The sequence below is a fragment of the Paramormyrops kingsleyae genome, chromosome 18, assembly GCF_048594095.1.
Source record: "Paramormyrops kingsleyae isolate MSU_618 chromosome 18, PKINGS_0.4, whole genome shotgun sequence".
Lineage (NCBI taxonomy): Eukaryota > Metazoa > Chordata > Actinopteri > Osteoglossiformes > Mormyridae > Paramormyrops > Paramormyrops kingsleyae.
Window position 1 is genome coordinate 21505514 of NC_132814.1, and position 23189 is coordinate 21528702.

Genomic DNA, 23189 nt, shown 5'->3' on the forward strand with positions numbered 1-23189 from the left:
TTTGTCCAAACTCAATATGACACTGATCTAAAGGTGCTTCTGGTCAAAGGAGTAAAAACTGTGAAGTGTAACTTATTGTTTGGTCCACAATTGAATATGGATACTGTTTCATCTGTTGTCTTTTCTTTCTTGTGGTCACTCTGTAGTCAAACTACACTATATTCTCCAAGATGGGGTTGTGACCTAAGACAGAGGGCATCACAGACCCGAGTGCTTTAGGGAATAAATTCAGGTTCTTATTTTTTGCATATATTATTTGTGTATATTATTTATATTTATTTAGCAGACAGCAAAGCAACATACAAGTAGGTTGGGGTAGATTAGGTTAAGGGTCATGCTGAATAGCCCAATCATGATATGATCACTCTACCCGCTGTGGGACTTGAACTCACAACCTTTCAGACATGAGCACAGACAAACACACTGAGCTTCTGAATATTTCTGTGTTCTTGGGTAGTGGAGAGGAACACAATCTTTACCACCTCCATGTCCTTTGGGCATCACTGCCTTGTTCAGAATGTGGATTCTGTTTTGTTTGGACCAGAGCCAAAAGTCTGAAATCTGAGGTGATCAAAGTGCTTTAAAAGCTGACAGTTCTAATGCAGCGGTCGCCAGCTGAGATGCTGGGATTTCCCGACTGATCCCTGCGAATAATATCAAAGCCAATTTAACCCTATGTCTTTAAGATCATGCTGCAAATTAACAAAATATCTCAGGATCTCCATGTTGTTTTGGCGTTGTAACTTTCTATCATAATTTTTACTTAAATTTCTTGATAGTTTGAAATAGCATGATGGATTTGTTCTTTTCCTTCACAATGAAAGCTCTGTCTGGTGGAATCGCATTGTTGTGGGGGCGATGAGAAGCCCAGCATCAGCTGCAGATCACACTCCTGTTCCCCTGGCTCACTGCCTCCAGTTCTGCATTTAGCCTGGAGATTATCTGCTCTCTATGTCAGCTGACTGCAGAGGGCAGAGGAGATGACTGGCCTTTCATTACTAATTCACACGTGTCTCTGTCCTTCAGTGATGATTGGCCCCATCCAGCTGTGTTCCTATACAGCATGAAGGCCCCATCCAGCTGTGTTTCCACACGGTGCGATGGGCTCATCCAGCTGTGTTCCCACATGGCACGATGGCCCCATCCAGCTGTGTTTCCACACGGTGCGATAGCCCCATCCAGCTGTGTTCCTACAGAGCACGATGGCCCCATCCAGCTGTGTTCCTACATAGTGCAATGGCCCCATCCAGCTGTGTTCCTACATAGTGTGATGGCCCCATCCAGCTGTGTTCCCACACAGCACGATGGCCCCATCCAGCTGTATTCCTACATAGCACGATGGCCCCATCCAGCTGTGTTCCTACATAGTGTGATGGCCCCATCCAGCTGGGTTCCCACATAGCACGATGGCCCCATCCAGCTGTGTTCCTACATAGTGTGATGGCCCCATCCAGCTGTGTTCCTACATAGTGTGATGGCCCCATCCAGCTGTGTTCCTACATAGTGTGATGGCCCCATCCAGCTGGGTTCCCACATAGCACGATGGCCCCATCCAGCTGTGTTCCTACATAGTGTGATGGCCCCATCCAGCTGTGTTCCTACATAGTGTGATGGCCCCATCCAGCTGTGTTCCTGCATAGCATGATGGCCCCATCCAGCTGTGTTCCTACATAATGCGATGGCCCCATCCAGCTGTGTTCCTACATAGTGCAATGGCCCCATCCAGCTGTGTTCCTACATAGTGTGATGGCCCCATCCAGCTGTGTTCCTACATAGTGTGATGGCCCCATCCAGCTGTGTTCCTACATAGTGTGATGGCCCCATCCAGTGATGATGAGCTAAAGTTGGATTGTGACTCACAGGAGATAATGCTGTTTGTTCCTCCAGGAAATGCAACTTCCTCTCTTTGGCACCCCCTGTTTGGCATATGATGAGCTGCTGACAGGTACTGATAACACATAACCTGAAGGTGTCTGATCTTTCAGTTGGACCCTTGACTATAATGATTATGCGAGCTGTACAAAAGCAGATTAACAAAGTATGGTGACAGCATTTTATGGCAGAGGCGGCCAAATGTACCTGCACAGTGCCAGTGCACGCAGGATTTTGGGATAACCTTTAGGTCAGCTGTTCAAAACCAGGTGTGAGGACTTTTCAGTCAATCAGTCCTCTAATTAGTAATCTAATTAGGAAGTTGCAGCAAAAAACCTACATACACATTGGCTCTTTCTGGATAAGGTTGGCCACCTCTGTCCTGTGGTATCGTCATTAAGGAAAGCCCACAGCATTTGTCCAAAGCCAGATTGATTTTGTTACTGTGCTCTCTCCCGCCTAAACATGGATGGACGAATGGATGGATGGACCTTCAACATCTGTATGTACTGTGCCGACGTTTTCCTGAAGCTTATAGCCAAATGTATTTTCAAAGATGTGTATAAAATATTATAAATGGCATCCCTAATTTAACAGGCATAACGGCATATATGAGATAATCAAAGAATAGCTTTTGCTTTGATAAATCATTTTCCACCATTTCACTGAATGCAGTCCTGAAATCAGATCCAGCCTGTGCAGATCCTAAGCAGTCGAATTGCTTTTGCAGGGTTCTGTAACGCTCCCTGCTCACTGAAAATAGGTTGGCTGGCATTGTGAGCTGATTTCATTTTTTCCTGGGTTGGATTAAAGGAGCATGGGAAAGCGATGAGTGTGCCTTTAAATAACCCAGCAGCCTCTCTCGCGCGTCCGCTATCTGCCACTGGGAGATAGGGTATCGGGACGGGACGTCCCACACGCCAGCCAGCCGGGGAGGGGTGGGTATCGGTGAAGAGTGCTCTCTGCCTCCACCCCCAGGCTCAGTCAGACCCTGCCAGACATCCCGTTTGGACTCTCCCTGCCGGCTCTGCAGTTTCTCCACTCTCTGCACTGCCACGACCTTCAGCCGGGACCATGCAGGCCTGCCTGCCCAGGTAGGGGCTTCCTAGCCTGCGCCGCCACCCACAACACCCCCCCCCCCCCCCCCAACCCTATCAAACGATGCTGCAGCGCAGCACTGGCAGGGGGATGCTGGGTCCAGCGCAGCCTGCCGGCAGCACAGCAGCTCCCTGAACGTGTCTGCCTGCGTGAGACAGTAGCTGCAGTATCCTCGGGGATTTGGCTTCCGGACCGGGCCAGGGACAGATGGGACAGAAACCCATCCCGTCTATGCAGCGCTGGTGCTGGGCTGCATCCCGCGGCTGCGTGAGGCTCAGCAGGTTAGGGCCCCGTGTCTGTAATTTGTTAGTCACTGGTTGAAGTCTCGGGGTGATGCCTCTGTTAGGCCCTTGAGCAAGGCCTCTAAACCCAAATGCTCTGGGGGCTGTAAACCGTATATAAGTGAGGTTACAGTGCTGATCATCCGTCTGGAAGCAGTCGGAGAAAAATCAGTCACTACTCTCAGCTGTTACTATTGTCATTGAAGATAATAATAACTATATAACTAAGAACAGCAACTATTATTATTATCATCATCATTGTCGACAAGCTTCTAGGCAACGTAGTAACTTTTTAAGGCTTTTTGTCGAGATCAGAGACACAGAAATTTCTGGCACAAGTAGTGCAGGACTGGCCTGGAGTCTCATCTCAAGCCGTTGACCTGCTTGTATTCCCGATGCTACATGAGCAGATCGATATCCTGTAAGAGGGGCCTTCGGGGAGGGGGAGGGCCAGTGGTTATTGAACAGCTAGTGGTTGTTGATCACAGACTCGCTGTGCTTGGTGCATCATGGGAAAGAAGCTTTTGTCTGAGGGCTTCGCTTTAGTCATACAGCAGCGCGGTTTCTAAAGGCAGCGGAAGCCTTTTATTGACTCATAATGTACTGAAGGACACTCACTGGGAATGTAAGCAAAAGGGAAGAAAACCCATTATTAAGGAAAATGTATCCAATCCATTCTGCCATGGGTTCAGCATTATGAATGCTTAAGGTGGGCAGGAAATGCAATGCAGCACAATCAGAAAGGGATATAACCCCTTCTTTGGAGTTTAAAGTGGGTCTGCATTACTAATGCCAGGTTTAATAAAAGCAAAATTTATTTGGTATTACAATGAACAGAAACACGTAGACTCAAATCTGGGGGGTTGTGTGTGGCGCAGGGGGTTAGGGTCTGTGCCACTCTCCGAAAGGTTGTTGGTTCAAATCCCCCAGCTGGCAAGTGATCATGTCACCTCCGGGCTGTTGACCCCAGCTGCCCCAAGGTGCTGGATGCTAACTGACCTCAAGATCAGCTCATTTGTACCTCACCTTGGACAAAAATACCTGCTAAAATCAGTATGTCATGCACAGGAAATGCTGATGAACACAGGATTCATACATCTGCTTGTAATATATGACCTGTGTGGGACTGGGTATAAGGCCAGAGGGGTGAGTCTGGCCAGTGGGAAGTGAACTGCATTGTCTTTAAGTGTGATAGCAGTGATCCACCTTAAGCTGCCACGAGATTTTCAAAGATGTTTCCTCACAAGAAGAACCAAAGCAATGTCAGCCAAGGGCTTTGCGCTCTAGTCACTGATTCGTATCCGAGTGACGCGGACTGGGGTGCTGTAGCGTGTTGGAATCAGAATGACCTCTAGCATGTCCCCAGCTTACCACTCGATACCTGTGGCAGGGTATGTAAGCAGGAAAGCCAGAATCCGCACTCACTCTCATACACTGTCCTACAGCGGGAAACAATATAGGATAAAACGATTGTGTATCCCATTCTCAGCTTAACATATAAAGACGTTCGTTTGTTGCCAGCTGTGTTAACAGTAAGGTGGTAAAAGAATTTTACTTTCCATTCTGTAATCATTCTCTGATTGTGGCTATCAATGGATCAGCTAATCCGTTAACTGCTAATTAGTGACGTTAACTTTTCGGTTAGCAGAATAGCGTTTCCGTTAACTTTGAACACTGTTAGCCGATCAGTTAGCTTCTGCTAAATAAATTTACTCGGACTCTAAAGTTTAACAGTCAAAAACATCATAAATATCTCTTCCCATCTATTGTGAGCACATCTACACATGTCTATCTGGCATGCTGTTGGCTGACTTTGTGTAAACACAAGACATGATTGCTTGATGACTTGTTGATTTAAGGTTATATAAGTAAATAGGTAAATAGGTAAATATAAGTGTATGAAGATAAAGTCCGTTCAAACTGGGGTGCTCTGCACTAAGTGGAGAACAGGAGCCTGTATCACAAAGCTGGATTTCATGCTTAGCTAGATAACTTGTCAGATTTAAGGTATCCTAGTTTAAATCAACTTTATTCTCATTCACTTACAGTATACTAAGCCCAGACTATCTTAAATTCAACAAGTTATCCAGCTAAGCATGAAATCCTACGTGTTTCTCAATATGTCTTCTCATGTACTCATCATTTTCCATTGCCAAAAGATCAGTTACTGTACAATACTCAAGAACAGAAGTACTGAGGTAAAAATGGATGTCTTTCTTGCCCCGCCCCACATATGAAGAATACAAGACCAATGACTCATTGTGCCCCAAGTTCATTCTTGAAAGGAAAGTTATCACAAGTATGATCATTGCGTTCTTGGTATTGAGGAGAAACATCACCTGCTTCGTGGTACAGGCCCCCAGCTGTATTTTTCAGGTTCTGATTGACAGAGCTATAGACCCATGTATAGCTCTGTAAACAGCATCATGCTTGTAGTCCCTAAGCATGCATACACATTTACATGAAGGTAACAGTTTTAGCACCTTGTGAATAGTCTGTATGGTTTGCAAACCACCCCAATGCTTTTGATGTAGCATATTTTAGGTTTATAATGGAATAATGTAGATTTTCTGTAAGATTTCCTGTGTGTCACACCAGATGCATGAGAGATGGCAACCCTGAGGTCTGTTTTAATGGATTTCAGAGCTAAAAACCGAAACCAAGCTACATTCATATAATACAAGTTAGTGGTTATCATTAGCGAGTGATTTATCAGTTTAGCGTTAACACATTAAATGTTGGAGTTAGCGGATTAGTGGTTATCGAAGCTAACTTCTTGGTTAGCTCTGCCCACCACTGGTAGCTATTAATGGAAATCAAACCGTTTTGAAGTGGAGAGAGAAAGTGAGAGAGATGCTTTGGAGCTGCAGGCCTGTTGCACAGATGTCCAACAGCAGCCCTCAGGTGAGGAACTGAAAAATCAGGCTTGTTCTTTCAAAACTTTAACTTGTTTATTGACGGGATCACAGGTCCAGCCATTTAGTGCTTTAGAAAGATTTTTCCGTATGTTTTGTAATTAGATCTGAGCAAGGACGGGCTGAGGGATGGCAAGATAAAAGAAAAAAATTGTCACTGTGGAGCTGTGTGTAGCTCAGTGGACTATGATTCTTTGCGTATGATTGGAAGGTCATTGGTTCAAATCCCATGGTCAGCAAAGTGATGTCACCATGGGGTCCCTGAGCAAGGCCTTAACACCCAATTCCCCAAGATACTGTCTGACCCAACGTTTTCAAAAAACGTGCGTTGCTTTGGATAAATGAGAAAGACTTATGTGTTAAAACATAAAGGCAGCCATATTACAATGTAAGCAGTGGGGAAAGCAGATGTCCTGTGATGGACTGGCATCCTGTCCTGGGTGTCCCGTGCCTTATGATGGACTGGTATGCTGTCTAAGGCTTACCCCAGCCTCGTGCCCTGGGATGGACTGGCATCCCATCCCACGAAGCACCAATCCTCATACCCTGTGATAAACTGGCATCCTATCTCATGGTGTGCCCTGCCTTCACACCCTGTTCTTTCCAGAATACTATCTGTTTTCACTATCACAAGAACAAACACTTATGGAAAATTCATTGATATTTCACAATGGGAAATATCAAGTTTTCAGATAATGCAGTGAGTCCCTTAGGCTTTCATCTAGTGACTGACAGTATGACTTCTAAGGTTCCTCTGCGGTCAATACGACATATAACACAGAGTATCTGCACGGAAAACCCTCTATCCCTCATTTATTTAGCTCACCATCAACTGAAATTAAAGAGAGCAAGCCGAGAGTAAGACAAGAGTAAGCCAATAATAACATAAGAGTAAACCAAGAGCAAGCCGAGAGTAAGAGTACTAAGTATAAGGACTAACCACCACCTGAATGGTTTCTTCCCCCAGGCCACTGCCCTCTGAAATAAGGACCCATGCAGAGCACACTGGAATTACTAGGACTCTATCATATATAATCACCCACAGTATGAATTTGATACTTTTATTGACTTTAAAAGCTTAGCTGAATATACCCCCAAGCTTTTGGTAACATACTGTACGCCTGGGTGTCTAATCTTTACTTATATATCTACATGTTTATTTATTATTTGCACATCTTCATTTTCATTTCATTCTCTTTATCTGTATGTATTGTTTTTTGCATATCGACTGTTTGTTTAAATGCGACATAATGCCACCATCCGTACCAAAACAAATTCCTTGTGCTTTTTGCACTTAGCAAATTATGATTCTGAATTTTTAAACGGATGAACAGAAGTTGTTTCAGTGTATAATCATATGTGTTTACATATTTAAGTAACTTTTCATGAACCATCAAACTGATCTCTATTATTCTATTTAAAAAAACAGAAAACATTCTTCCGCTGTATGTGCTACACTGCAGTACAACAGGAGGTGCACTTTAAAGCCAAATAATGCTTGTGGGGTGGAGTGACGCTCAGCTGGTTGGGATTTTCTGACATGTGTCCATGTTGCTGCTGGTTCAAAACCAGTCAGCAGAGTGATATCCCAGTTGAGCCTCTGAGCAAGGCTCTTAACCCAAGGAGCTCCAGGGACTGACTGATCCTGCCCTCTGATAAATGTATGTTGGATAAAAGCACCTGCTAAATATAATGAAAGTTATACTGGGATTTCTGGTATTCATCTCTAGGTCATATCTGACGCCGGTGAGGGATGAAGAGGCGGAGTCTCAGAGGAAAGCCAGGTCCCGGCAGGCGAGGCAAACACGGAGGTCCACACAGGTATGCCTGCCAGGACCAATCAGATGCCAAGCAGTAAGCCTCTGAGCAAGCCATTGGACGGATGGGAAAGTGTTTAAACAGGCCCCGCCTTCATCCCTTGGCCTGACATTCCCTCAAGGGATTACCAGCTCGTGCTCAGACCTCCTAGAGGCACCTGTCATTCAGCCTCAGTGGAGAGATTTCTCCAAGAAAACCTCCCATAGTTAATAGAAAATCCTGAAGCTGGGTGTCTGTTGTAGGGGGTGACGCTCACCGACCTCCGGGAGGCGCAGAGGAGCTACGGCCACTCGAGTTCAGACAGGCACACGGGAGAGTCGCAGAAGACGGGGACCGAGGAGCCAGGTGTGGACTCCCAAGCAGGACAGAGGGAGGCGGAGGAGAGCCGGCCAAGGAGAAACAGGGAGGTTGACGACGTGAGTGAAGCCGTCACCGTTTATCCTATTAGCGAAGACATTTTAGCGACGTAGCTTACAGGCAGCGTGGTCCCTTGTCAGAAACATGTAAAACAGCCTGGACCATTCACAGTATTTTGATTATTTCCGAGCTGTAAACAGTGACCTAAAAACAAAAGCAGGGCTGCAGCAGGCAGGCTAAGTTTAGCTTAGACATTAAATTGATCTGAATTCTGTTTTTAACTCCTTAAGCTTGGAAACTTGAGGACCTGGGTGGAAGCCCAAGCTGAGAGCTGTACCACGCCTTCTGCATCCCCACACCGGACCCCCCCCAGCCCGACCAAGTGCCTGTCCTCCCTGGGACTCGACCCCAATGGTGAGGCGTTCCTCAATGTAACCTCGACATGTGTGCCTATATGTGTCGAGGGTCATCTTCTGCCCCCGGATCGTGTTTCATGAGACAATAAACATGGCTACCAATCACATTTCTGCAGTGTGATTTTCAAACTGCTGCAGTCCTTCGTTGCCCTTCCCCTTCCAGAATGTTCTCTGCCACGGACTCGCAGAAGGTCAGCACCAACACTCCCGTCGCGATCTGTGCCAATTTGGTTCAGTGAAAATGTCATACAGTCACGCAATTAGCAGCTTTTGGGCATTAGCCTGGCAAGTGTGAAATGGGCCTGTGATCCATTCATGATGTTTGGTTGCAATATGCTGGTGTCAGCCAGCAGGGGGCAGTGTGTAACTCAGTGGGTTAGGCCTCTGTGGCTGTGATCAGAAAGTCACTGGTTTGGATCCCTTGTTTAGCAAGAGTGTTCTTACTATTTGGCCATTGAGCGCTGCCCTTATTCTTCTGAAATGGGGTGCAAGATAAATTCCCAGACCATGCACTCTGACGCCAAGCTTCACTATCACCTATATATATATGTGTGTGTGTCTGACAGAGGATGATGGGATATGTGAAAACTAGATAATTTCAATGCAACCATGTTTATTCTTGTGCAAATGCCAAATGCCTTGATTTACTTGTGCTCAGAAAGTGTGATGATAGCACAGTTCTTTGGACACTGCAGACAGCTGCAGTTACATGGTGGCCCATTAGCATCCAAAGAAAGTTATTTCTAGCTTTGAGTTTAAAGTGGGGTCAGTCCACCTCCATGTGTATTAGGCACTAAAGGCATAAGCAGTGTTACTTAGTGTTAGGTGCTGCAAATTTGAGCTGAGAGTTTCACTGGTTTCATCCAGTTAATGGATAATGCAGTCTTTAAGTGAGGTTACTGATGACCTGTTCTGTTCTTTTTTTCATATTTTAAAGTTACAAATCACAATTTCAGGCTGCAGCTAAGAAGAGCCCGTAAACAGAATAATGAATTCATTGGAGAACATAATGCAGCATACACCGATATACTCAGCATTGAGAAGAAAACCAATGAAACAGATTTATTGAATTTATAATCTGAGTTGCTTTTCTATTTATGAACTTATCTAGCCAGTGTCGTTTGTGCGAGTTTTCTGATTCGTTCCAAACCACTTCTTGTTTATGCCGATCAGAAAGAAGCGTCCAAGGCAGAGTTTCTTTTCTCCTATAATTTTGATACTCGACTGTAATCCCTTTAGGAAATGAACTGGAAGGTGCAGACCAAGGCGGCGGACAGGATGAACCCTCAGAGGCGGAGCTCAGGCAAAGACAGCGACCGCAGACCCTCGACCAAAGCCTGAGTGCTGATACGTCAGACGGCACACAGAAGGTAAGTGTAGAACACTCTGGAAGGGTTATCAGGTACACACTGATCAAAATATCTGTCCTAGCACCGCTGCATCATAGATATGTGATGTTTCACTTTCAGCACATCTGATTCAATTAACTATAGGCTGTAAGATTTGTTAATTAGTCTTGTTGGTTTGTCCACTGATGAAAATCGAATAAAGTGTATGGATGAGGTAGGGGGGTATCAGAGGCGATCCTAGGGTCTGTTGGGGCCCCAAGCAAAAATTCACTGGGGGCCCCCCCTCTAACCAGTTTTTGTCATCATTTTAATAAATAATCTGACATTAACAAAAAATTGTGAACAGTAAACTTGGCGGCCCCAAGCAGCTGCCTGCCCTGCCTGCTGAAAATATGCGCCTCTGGGGAGTATCACAGGGAGACCTGCCAACCGTTGGTCCTGCTAATTGTTGTTGTACTTCCATATTTACCACAAGATGGCGCCAACAGATAAGCTGCTTAGTGTTCCATAGATATGCCAGATGTCTTTTTCCATGGTCACAGGCTCCAACCCGTTCTGGGGGATCCCTGAATGTTCTCAAACCAGCTGGGAGATGCATAATCCCCCCAGCATGTCCTGGGTCTACCCCGAAGCCTTTGCCCAGTGAGTGTCGGGTACAGCTTCACTGGAACCCTTCCAGCTGGCATCCTTGTCAGATGCCAGAACCACCTTAGCCGACTCATCTTGATCCAAAGGGGCAGCGGCCCTATTTCCGGGTCTCTCTGGATCTCTGAGCTCCTCACTCTGTTACAGAGTCCAGAAGCAGAGGAACCTCATTCCAGCTGCTTGTACTCGCAACTTTGTTCATTCAGCTATTATCCAAAGCACATTCCCAAGGACTACCACAGCGCAGACGAAACTGCGGTCAGTGATGCAGTCCACCTGTAACTGTCATGTTCCCAATCATCATCACTATAGTCCTGAATCTCTCAGGCTGATCAGTACGTCTATCAGCAGGGCCTGGTTTGTTGTTTCTGGGGCCCCATTCAAAAATCAGCATCACCTAAATAAAGAACGGGTTTATTTCATATTTAGTGTAGTGACAGTTTGTGACCAACAGGGGGCCTCATGGGCCCCATGCAAATGGACAGTTTGAGTGGTGGTGAACACCTCCATTGGTCCCTGTAGCCCCAGTACATTACTGTAAGTCTGTTAGCCAGCCTGGTGTCTAAAGGTGGAGAAACTGAATCACAAGCACCTTGTCGACGTGAGGAGCCTTTTATTGCTCCCTGTCCAGCTGCAGTCCATGGTGGAAAATCGAAGATCACAGCAGCACTGCTGGAAAAAGCAAAAACGCTCCACCTGTAAATAAACCAAGATCAGTTCCGGCAGAACTCACCCCCCACAATGAACAAGAAGACTTTGACCGGGGGTTAAACATGGCCGTCACCTCAGTGGAACTACCCCCCCCCCAAAATGCAGGATGTGTTGGGGGTTATTTTTTCGGCAGGTGCTGCTTGCCAACACACACTCTGTCTCTGTGGCTCAACTTGGCAGGAGGCTTTGGGGAGGAATCCTGCATGGGGGAGAAAGGCTGAATCACACCGGCTTTGCGGGGGCTTCCGGCTGTGGGGGTGTCTGCATTCCACAATTCACGTATTATTTTATTTTTCATGACTAGATAAATCTTTCCCTTCGCATGGGTGCTGCTATGTGGTGAATAAATGCTTAATGGATAAGTGGAATGTTTCAGCCTTTGCTGTGATCGCCGTGGACTTCCCGCATCCGCGGAGGGCTCCCGGCACAGTCGCACGGCGCCGTGGACTTCCCGCATCCGCGGAGGGCTCCCGGCACAGTCGCACGGCGCCGTGGACTTACCACATCCGCGGAGGGCTCCCGGCACAGTCGCACGGCGCCGTGGACTTCCCGCATCCGCGGAGGGCTCCCGGTACAGTCACACGGCACCGTGGACTTACCACATCCGCGGAGGGCTCCCGGCACAGTCGCACGGCGCCGTGGACTTCCCGCATCCGCGGAGGGCTCCCAGTACAGTCACACGGCACCGTGGACTTACCACATCCGCGGAGGGCTCCCGGCACAGTCGCACGGCGCCGTGGACTTACCACATCCGCGGAGGGCTCCCGGCACAGTCGCACGGCGCCGTGGACTTCCCGCATCCGCGGAGGGCTCCCGGCACAGTCGCACGGCGCCGTGGACTTACCGCATCCGCGGAGGGCTCCCAGTACAGTCCCACACCCATTACTTTAGTTATCGTTTCCTCTTCTTCTCGTGCTCTTCTGTGGAATTAATTCATTTTAAAGGCTCCATGAGGGAGAAGCACAAGCCAATTGGTCAATGAAAACGTTCCCTATAAAGCTGTCGCAGAGAAACAGGCTGTCCGGCCGGGACGCAGATGTGCTCCCAGAGAAAGGGGGGGGGACTGGGGAGCGGGCCTGTTCCCCAAACCCCCACACTGACAGCGAGGGCCGCTTCAGGTCACCGCGGGAAGGAAAAACAATGGTACACAGTGCCGTATATGACGGGGATCGCCGAGGTGGTCAGGTATTCCCAAAAAAAACCTTGATGGGAGTAGTGTGTGGCTAAATGGGTTAGGATCTAGTGCCTAAGATTTAAAGGTCATGGGTTCAAATCCGGTCAGCAGAGTAAATTAACTGATAGCCCCCTGAGCAAGACTGTTAACCCCCCAATTGCTGCTGATTCTACTTTCCCAAAATAAAAAAGCATCTGCTAAGTAAAGGGGGAACGGGAGGAAAAAAAAGAAGGGGATCTCGACGCGGTGGCGTTCTTTGGGGTGTGTACGAGGGGCCAGGCCTGTCTCTTAGTCCTGGAGAGGAAACACAGCCAGCCAGCTACACACAACAGGAGATCTGAGTGGAGAAAGGATGCATTGTGGGATATGGGGGGGAGGGGGGGGTTCCTCACAATGTGAACTTGATTTTTCTGAGTTCTGCAACACCACTAACTCCTTCCTGTTCGAAAGTTGTGGGCTGAGGTACCATTCATGGCCCGAGGCACAGGCAGGACTCGCCATGTCTGCAATGTGATGAGCTACAGTATATTCTGTCAGATGGAAAGAGGAAGAGTGTTATTTTTCCCAAATGCAGATACTCATATCGGTGGACAGGTCACCAGCCTCGGTGCGCGGGTAGGAGAATACGCTCCACATCCAAGAATAATTTCCAGGATCACCCGGACCTGAAGTGCAGTACAAGAGAGATTTCATTTCAGCCTGACACTCCACACTGAAGAATGACCCCCCAGGGAAGACAAAAAGCACTCTGGCTTGCGAATGATGCTTCCAGCCAAAAAGACTCACAGTCTATCCAACGTTCCTCCTCAAAATATCCCATCAGTGTTTAGGACCATAAGGACTGATACACCAAAGGACTCCTCCGTTTCCAGTGAAAAGAGCATCTTTAAAGGACACTGCCCTTCTGCTCCGGGCACACGGGGGCCTACATCGCCATGGTAACGTGGCACCATTTAAACCCCCGATAAAGAGAGACCACACAGCTGCTGTGGAGTGATTAAAGCGCAAGAAGAACAAAGTCCAGCTCAGCTTCCCAGTGTCAACCTTCAGCCTCCTACATCTGCCTGTGGACATATAAGGCTTTGTTGCCCCCCCCCCCCCCAGCTCAGAGCCAAAGCACAGAGAAACACCTGGAAGTCTGCCAGAGATGACTGCCAGAGGCGGAGAGGGACTTCACTCAGCAGGCAGAGGGAGAGGATGACGGAGGGAGAGAGGCATTGGGGTGAGTGGGAGGGGGGGGTATGTGTTTGGGTGGAGCATGTCTGTGCGCCTGTCAATTCGGAAAACAGAAGATAAGGCATCACAAATGGAGACTGTCACCCCTACTCTTCATGGGAGATTCCCGGACGTGTGAGTGAGTGTGTGTCCATCTCCACGCCGACAGAGGTTAGGAGGAGATGCAGCTGAATAGCAAGAATCCCATAAACTCATCCCTTCCGTTAGGGTTGGGGACACTTGATTATGTGAGAGAGAGGGAGAGAGAGAGAGAGAGAGAGAGAGAGGGAGGGAGGGAGGGAGGGAGGCGGGGCAGAGGGAGAGAGTAGCTTTGATTGTTTTTATTCCTGTTAAATGACCGCCACACTGTCCAGACTCTCAGGAAGAAGGGACCCCCGCTCTGCTCCCCAGCCGTGCCCCCCTCCCACCCACTGCTGCCTCCATTCCTAGACCCGCCACTTGCACCTCCTGGAAGACTGCGGAAGGTTTCCCGCTCACCTGCCGCTCCGCGAGGGGGGGGTAGCGCCACCATGGGAGCCTCGCCGATGACAGCCTGATACGCACCCGCACCGGACCCCCCCAAAAAGCTGCCGTGCGCCCCGGCCAGCGCGCAGCCATGTCCTCTCTGTACTCCCGGACCAAGGAGCTGACCCGCACCAGGAAGTCGCTGTCAGACTCCCCTCCGTCCTCACCCTCCCCGACCAGCAGGAGCTCCAGAGTAAGAGATCCACATTGTTCCGCTGTTCCGAAGCCTTTTTCACAGCTTCAGCCAAACGGATCCTTGCCCCGCCGGTGCACGTTGCCAGATTCATGAGCATGTAACTTAAACTCTGTGATGGGACAACAGTCCGTAAACTTTGCCTTCAACACCAGTAAAAAACAAGCCTAGTTCCGTCATGATTGGTGCTGTTATCTAGGCTCTAAATTGAGGGAGCCACATAATTTTACCCTGCTTTTAATGTGCTTTACAATCATACCTAGTCTGGTTTCGCTTTCTCAGCTATAAACAGGAAGATACCACAAAGTGTATTGCTTACTAGAGACAGATTTTTACCAAAACATGTGGTGATCTTTTCAGTCTGGTAAGCTCGCAAACGGGATTTTCCTAATTTATGATGGCACGGAAGTGCTTTTCGATAGCTCAGGGACTCATTAATGTGCGTTTCAGTACAACACAAAATTTTACACTGAAACTCAAATGTATCCTTATGGCATAATCAACCAGGCTGCACAAACCAGTCAGATTTGTGGGTGAAAACTTCAGATTAATATTACATATTGTGAAGAGAGTGACTTCTCTACAATATAAAGGATCCCTTTTCTAAGCAGTTAGTTTGAGAGAGTAACATTCTTATACACAGCAGGACACAGCAGTGGGCTATGTGAGTAACAGTGTTTAAACACATCTGCTTTGGAGAGTTTGGTAAGGGCTGTTTTCACTTTTTTAAAAACTGTATAGCATGCCAGTGGTAAAGGAAAGGCAACTCAATCCACCCTCCGCCTTTAATGTTGTGATAATCTCAGTCGTTTGATTGGGGGTAATGTAGAGGGATGACATGTGGCTCAGCTGTGCCTGTGATCGGAAGGACACTAGTTCAAATCCCATATATAATCCCATATAATATAGTCTATAGTTCTATATATATATGGAGTGTTTATATATATATATATATATATATATATATATATATATATATATATATATATATAGAGAGAGAGAGAGAGAGAGAGAGAGAACGCAGCGTAGTCACTGGGAACGCCTGCATATTATTGTTATTACTACCTGTCTGGGTCTTGGCAACAAGCGTAATAACAACAGGACTCAGTGGCCCTGTTTACACTGGGTTTTAAGTGCCTCTTGGCCGATCGGATCATAAGTAGACAGCCGTTCACACCTGCGTCTGGTATGATTAAACCCCCCTCCGGAATTTTACGGACAGCACTCCCACCCCCATCTTGATCCGTAGGTTTTATCGTTGGCACCCCGCGCTTTGCTTGGCATATTAGTGATGTTCCGTTGTTTAGAAATTCCTCTCATTTCAACTCCAAAAACATCACCAATACCCCCTACCCATGTCAGCCTAGGGCCCCCAGAGAAGTTAACCTACCCCTGCTTTACGCTCCAAAAGATACGTGTCAAAATGCGTCCCAGAGCACCTCGGCAAGTGTTTGGATCACAGTGTGTCTTGGTGGTCATTTACACATGATATCCGAAAGGATACCACCATTTTAGATATCCATAATGTAATTTCGGGTACCTGAAATTAAAATTATGACTAGTAACAATTGGATTGTAGATATCTGAAAAGAAATTTTCCTAGTAAGAATTCAATTGCAGATATCCAGAATGAACATTCTGGATATCTGAAATATAATTGTTGATATCTGAAATTAAAAGCCCAATAGACATGAATGGCAAAAGTGACGAAATTTCTGCTAGGAAGAATGACGATGTGGATATCTGAAATGACAGTTGTGGATAGGAAGAATTCCATTGTGGATATTTGAAATGCTCTTTTTGACTAGTAAGAATATAGTATTGACTAGGAGAAAAGCTATTGTGAATATCTAAAATGTAACTACGGATAGGAGTGTGACTTGATTAAATGTTAAAACGGCTTGCCATATTGGTCCTGTAATTAGGATGCCTGCCTTTGGTGTGACTGGCTGAGGTGTGAATAAAGGACAGGTTTATTGTTTTGGGGCCCCAATAAAAAATTCACTCCCCCCCTAGCAGCGTTCGGCTTGGTTACAGCGGCGGTGCGAGCAGCACAGGTCCGCCTGCCGGTTCTGCGCGGGTTCGCCTCCCATCTTGGATCCTCCTCAGCATTTGCGGACTTTTTACCAGAGCGCAGGGTACATCCACTTCGGCTAATTAGACAGCGGTTTCCCCTTCTGGATGCTGCAGGCTGAGTATAACCACCTGCTCCCGGTATCTGTTTTTGTTTAAAAAATTTCCCCTCGTTTAACATAAATACGATCCGGGTGCCTATAAATGCAAGGAGGCTGCGCTGAGCGGCCGGTAACTGAAAGGTAAAAGCCAGGAGCGAACTGGCTCCGGACGGCGGAGATGCTGGGAATATTAGCCCTGACGGGAGACGGATCGGGGACCTTCCGCAAAAACTTTCCTTTGCCTCACCGCAGAACCATCCTGCATGCGCACCTACGTCTCCCCCTTTCTTTCCTAGCTTTTCCGCCTCTAAAGCACCGTTGCGCGTATTTTTCCTTGACGTTTTGTTTAGTTAATAGCAGCTGTCATGGGGGGGGGGGGGGGTCCACCGTATTCACACAGTGGCTTTCAGAAACTAAAATCCGGCTGATGATTTTGCGGATGGGCGTTAATTTCAGTCCCGGGGGAGATCGGTATAAGCCAACTCCTCTCCGTTTGCAGAGCAAATAGCTAGAGCAATGCAAGGGCGGGGTACCGAAATAGGCTGAGAATTTATTTATATATATTTTGTTAGACATAATCTAGTACACATCCACGGTTTGAACTGGGGGAGTCGGGGGTGGGGGGGTGAGTTTCCATGACGTGCGCGCATTGCCTCCTTGTGTAAAACAAATACATTAGAAACAAATACATAACTTTATTTTTAGCACTGTCGTCAAAGCGCAGATAAAGGGCATGGGGCATCTTTAAAGGGAAAAGTGTGCGCAATGCATTAAAAGTGGCCGGGCAAAGAGCATAAGCGCAGCTGTGCGCCTTTTTATTGGGAACCATCAGCTGGACTGTATGAAGGGGACAGTGGGGCGTTTGTTCGTGGAGTAAGAGACAGTGACGGGCTGAACGGCGTGAGAATGGCGGGACTGAAGGGGCTTTTATGGCTTTGTTTATCGGCAGCAATTCCGCCGGCAGCTACTCATAGTTTCCATTAGGGAGCTGGCAAGAAGGCGAGCCGGGTCCCGCGTGCGTGTATGAGTGCGTGCGTGTGTCCGTCTCTGTGAGAGCGTGTGCCCGCGGGTTCGTGTGCGCGCACTGCGAAGGGGACGCTGGGGACTACAGGGAGAATCCAGCCTCTTCTGAACCCCGGAACTGACTGAGGGGCATGGATGAGGAAGACCAACGGCGTAGGAGGGAATTTGAGATTGGGGGAAGGGGACACAACTTACAGCAAATTTATATAATTCCATTATAAAACTAAAATTTGCTGCATCAAAAGCATTGGAATAGTTTGCAAACCCTACAGACCCATGCAATGTATTGCAAATACAATAAGTTTATAAAATTGTGACACACATGTAAATGTGTGTGCAGAAATGTTACGCTGGCCAGTTGATCGAAGTTGGTGACACTGACAATCATTTAAATACAACGGTCTGTTTATTGGGGGGCGAATTAAGCCTAATTAAATTTTGGGAAGGGGGGACACGGCCCAGTCCTATGCTCCTGAGCAGGATGTTTGCTGTTCAAACCAAACGTGGTTTTAAGTAAAGTCTCCCGCAGAAGCGCTTTTGTGGACATAAACAAGCTTGTGTTTTATGTGGAGTATGTGTGTGGTACACACCCCGCCCCAGTGGGTAATGTATCTATCCTTCTGTACAGTGTTATTTTTACTTATGAGGAATGCTGGGCAGGGCTTTCGGCGAGCGTTTACCCGGAACATGTCCGAAATGAAGCGATCACCTTTTTTATGATATCCAACTGCCTGGATCGATAAGCTGTGTGCTCGGATCTGTTAGCCCTACATTCCTGGGAATCACAGGACTCCTCGGAAAGGCGGGAATCCCCACCCTGCTCACGCTCAAACTAGCCATGATCCCTTCTCAGTATTACAAGTTCTCTCTAGCCTCTATCCAAGTATGAGATCGCTTATCAGCTCACCGCGAGGATCGCAGCATTAGCCGCGTCTCTGTGGTGCTCTGTTACATGAAGAATAAGAGGAATGGCTTTTTTTTTTTTTTTTTACTCAGAAAGCAGCCGTATTTTACCCGAGGCGGCCGTTGTGGTGTTTAGATGGGGGAGAGGGTGTCCCAAAAGCCTGTGGCTGTCCACGGAGTTCCATTCCCCCGCCCCGGTTCAGCCTGGCTCAGGCAGCCCTGGAGACTCGCCAGTCTCGAGCATGACCGCATAAGGACAAGGCGGACAGGCATCGCCGGCAGTCACCCATAAACATTTAAAAGATCAAAGCTTTCTGCCCTCCCCCAACCCCTTATCCCTGTATGATAATCGTGGGAGGGGTGGGCTGGTGGCTTAGTGCCTGTGATCAAAAACTGATTGGTTCAAATCCTGGCTCACCATCGGGCCCTTAACGCCAATCACTGTAGCTTTTGCCTTCTCGATTGTACGCCGCTTTGGGTAACAGCATCTGCTACATAAAGGTAATGTAATTACCCAGGGCTGTCAATCGCGCAGTGCTACAACAGCAAAAGGGTTGTAAATGTACTGACCTTCAGCAGTGTAATCTCAATATCCAGTATGATGAGGCTGAAGTGGGAAGCTGCCTCTTAAATTACCGTGACTGACACACAGGGGGCAGCGCAGCACATGGTTAAGTCACCCCGTCTTTGGCAAGCGTACCTCATGGCCACATCAGAAACAGTTCAGAGTTCATTAGCTAATTGATTTATCACTACTGCTGCCTTACTATTTTTCAGAGTACATAAACAGTACTGCTTTATTATTTTGCATAATTTGCCGACCGCACAATAATTTTGAAAACAGAAGACAGCACTCTGATTAATTTCAGTGACCTTCAGAATCCATTTAGTGGAGTTTTCTTATGCATATAAAGATGTCACTCTTATTAAGCAGGAACTTTATAGTCCTGGAAGAAGGAAGTTGTATTTGCCCAAGTATACTTGTAATCATAAGGTCACTGGTACAAACCCAGCCTCAGCACATCTGCGGGTCCTTGAGCAAGACCCTTAACCCCCAACTCCTTGGGTGCCACTACAGGTCGCTACCCTTCACCGACAACTTTCTCTACAAAAAAGAGTAAGTTGAGGGAGATATAAAGACAACTTCCCCAGGGGAGTCAATCAAGTGTCAGTTATGATTGTTATGGTAAGTGTGACTTCTGTCTTCTGGTGATGCTTTGTCAGGTTGGGGATGTTTGGCTTGCTGTTGTTGACATCTCCTGTCTTCTGAGACGTCATTTTGGGCTGTGGACTAAGAAGTTTTTACAGAAACATCCAGGCTGAATTAACCTGTCGTGAAAGATACTCACTTTTTACAGTTTATCTTATAAACAACTACGCTGGGTAACTAAACCTGTTGACTGAAGAAAAATATGCAGAACCTAAATCTCTGACAGTTTCAGCGATGATTTTCTCCCTGATGTTCGGAGCCCAACGGCAGCAGATTTCTGTCCTTTTTTGGTGCTGCTTTTTGCGTCGATTTCAGCTTGAGCCTCGTCTGCGTTTCCTTCCCTTTTAGGAGCCGTGTGCGTTGCTGGGCTTCAGCTGCCGCTTTCCAGATCCTCCCAAGTAAATGTTTGGGATGTTGATCCAGGCTGGAGTGTCTCTAATCTCAGGGAATGTAGGGAACATGAACTCCATCTGGATATAAAGTCTCTGTCTTTCGCTCTCTCTCTCTCACACGCTTCCTCCCCCTCTGAGTTTTTAACACAAGCACGTCTTGGGCAGTCTTCCTTATGATCCCAGTAGACGTTCTGGCACAAAGTGGACCCACATGCCCTATGTAGACTCTGTGGGTCAGGCAGTGGGTTAGATCTCAGGCCAAGCGGTCGAGAGCACCTGACGGGACCCGCCAGATCTGGGTCGGGTTTCACGCTCAAGGCTGCCTCTCGTCTGCCAGAATAAACGGGAGCCAGCGCTACAGGAGGAGAAAGAAAAATGCATATACTGACATGTTAATATTGTGCAAAGTACTGCGTAATACCTGTAACGTCTCTCTCACTCTATCCACTCATCAGACCTGTCCTTCACAACTGATATATTTTAACCAAAATTTCAACTTTCAGCATTGCGTTGATGATTTCCAGCACCTGGCTAATTTCCCCCAGATGCTTCTTGTTTGCTCAGTCTCCTTTAGCCAAAATGGGCCGGTCCTTCTGCGATCACTTCTCAAACACAGAGACAAGCTGCTGTCATCTATACTTCACATTGTGGCTCATTGTGACGCTTCCCGGAAACATAAGCGAATAAATACGTTCATGGTGCGTGAACGTGAGTCAGAGGGGCAGCTGATTATTTGACCTATAAATTCCCCTGCTGGAAGAGCTAACATTGAGAAGTAAATTAACTAGTGACTTTGGGAAGAAGACTCTCCATATCTTGATGAGCAGACGACAGGGTTATCTTTATTTTTTTCATAGCGGGGTTAGAGTTCGCAGGTACCATCAAAAGCCTCACCAGCAAGTCAGGATCTGTAGACACTGGTACAGTGCCCCCCCCCCCCCCCCCTTCCCCCCTCCCCCTCTAGTCTGTGAAACAGCGGACCAGAGGAAGCAGCAGATTCACATTAAAACATGGCCTGGTTCCACCATGTCTTGCCAGCACCCACTGAAAGATTAACAACAGCTTACCGACAGGGGTTGACCTGCTTGACCTCTGCTGGTGCCAGGGTGCTGAGGGGAGAACATCATGACTGAGGGAATGTAAACTAAGATTCCTGGAAAAAATGTCCTTATAATGTAAACTAAGAATCCTGGACTCATGTCTAACACGGGGAAAAGCATCCCTATAATCTAAAACCTGGATTCACATCTTACCTGGGTGAAGAATGTCTGTCTTTTAGCTCCTAATAAGCAATTTGCCTCCATATTTTACTCAGGACCTGTTTACATGCTACGGTTCCCTTTTATATTGTATGATATACTTTATATTATATATTTTGATTCTGTCGTGGAAATTTTCCTGACTGTACGTCAGAGGAGGAGATAAACTGGCTAGATATGGAATATCACATACAGGGTGGTGCAGTGGTTAGCACTGTTGCCTGGGACCTGGGTTTGAGTATCTGTCAGGATTCCATGTGTGTGGAGTTTGCATGTTGCCCTTGGGTGTCCTATGGATACTCCGGTTTCCCCCCACAGTCCAAAGAACATGCTGAGACTAACTGGACTTACATAGGTGTGAGTACCTGGTGTGTGAATGCGCTGTGATGGGTTGGCGCCCCATCCTGGGTTATTCCCTGCCTTGTGCCTATAGGTTCCAGACCCCCCCCATGATCCTGCCTAGGGTAAGTGGTTTCAGAAGCTGGATGGATGGACATGCATGCATGCAAGGTAGACAGTGTTAGATGATCAATACCTCTCATCAACCACCCTCCTACTACCACCAGCAGAGTTCACCACAGCTCAAGCCATAGATCTGACCCTGAGGTTTGGGGGCCCCCTATTGGCTACAAACAGTCACTACACTAAATACACTAAATAAACACATTATTTAGGAGACGCAGGAGCAGGGTGCCCTGATAATGAGCTTGCTGGCTGCCATCTTCTGACTCTACAGGTTCAACGGGAAGAAGTTTCTCCTCAACTCGTGGCTAAAAGCTTGACCACAATCTTAGACGTAAGCTTTTCTTTATAATCCCTCGTTTGCCCTTTCCGGTCACCAGGTGTCACGATGCGTCTTTTTCTGCTTCTAAAGATGCAGTTGTCTTTCTTTGCTACAGAGATAAGGTCGTGGAAAGTCGTGAAAACATAAAAATCAGCATCCTCACAAGTCTCCGAAGTTTGTCTTGTATGCAGTAGCATTTAAGGTTGACCGAAGTCTAAATTTCACAGTTCCATCATGATGAAGGTGATATATTGTATTTACATGTTTGCCTGACCAGTCATTTCTGTTTTCATTTACAGCATGACAGAGCATCTCGGTAAGTGCTTCCTGATATTGTAGTGTGTCGTGAAATTTCTGTAGAAATGAAATTCAGAAATATGCTGTGTACTTCGCTGTTCTTCGGCTTCCTGCCTTCCTATAAATCCTTGTCCTATGTAACTCAATAGCTAGCCGAATTGCCTGAACTTTGGATCACTGTTCTTCCCAGGTTGGACAGCGTTTCTGGGTCTAGCTCTACGGACAGCACCACGGAGCGACTCCTGGGTCGCACTGGGTCCTATACCCGGCGGGAGAACCGGCTGGCGTCCCTGAACAAACCGGATCAGGAGGGCAGCTCAAAGGAGTACAAAAAGGTCTGAACGATGAGAGGGGAAGTGACCTTCCTCGCTGGCTCGCTTTCCGTGCGTCTCCTCATATATCGTCCCGGTAGGATGGGGTCCAGTGTGTCACTAAACGGAGTCCCCCGCTCTCAGTCACGCACGGAAAGACACATCTGCTGATCCGCTTGTAAAGCTGTGTTGTGAATATGGCCTCAGGTGGAAACACATCAGGGGGAGTCAGGACTGAGTCCGGGGCCACACGAGTCATCCTCACTT

The 23189-nt window shown here is 47.3% G+C and overlaps 1 protein-coding gene across 2 annotated transcripts in view; it reads left to right on the forward strand.

The window, feature by feature from the left end:
- Positions 1–2791: 2791 nt before the first annotated feature.
- LOC111855304 (protein phosphatase 1 regulatory subunit 12B-like) overlaps positions 2792–23189 on the forward strand; it is a 28100-nt gene continuing 7702 nt past the window's right edge. The window contains exons 1-8 of one of the 2 annotated variants that reach the window (XM_023834203.2): positions 2792–2966; positions 7897–7987; positions 8227–8400; positions 8632–8755; positions 9997–10127; positions 22267–22326; positions 22614–22630; positions 22802–22946. In XM_023834203.2, the coding sequence (XP_023689971.1) occupies positions 2947–2966; positions 7897–7987; positions 8227–8400; positions 8632–8755; positions 9997–10127; positions 22267–22326; positions 22614–22630; positions 22802–22946 (762 nt within the window). In that variant the 5' untranslated portion in view covers positions 2792–2946. Of the gene's footprint in view, positions 2967–7896; positions 7988–8226; positions 8401–8631; positions 8756–9996; positions 10128–14189; positions 14570–22266; positions 22327–22613; positions 22631–22801; positions 22947–23189 lie in introns of those variants that run through there. The other variant, XM_023834204.2, reaches the window with a different exon arrangement.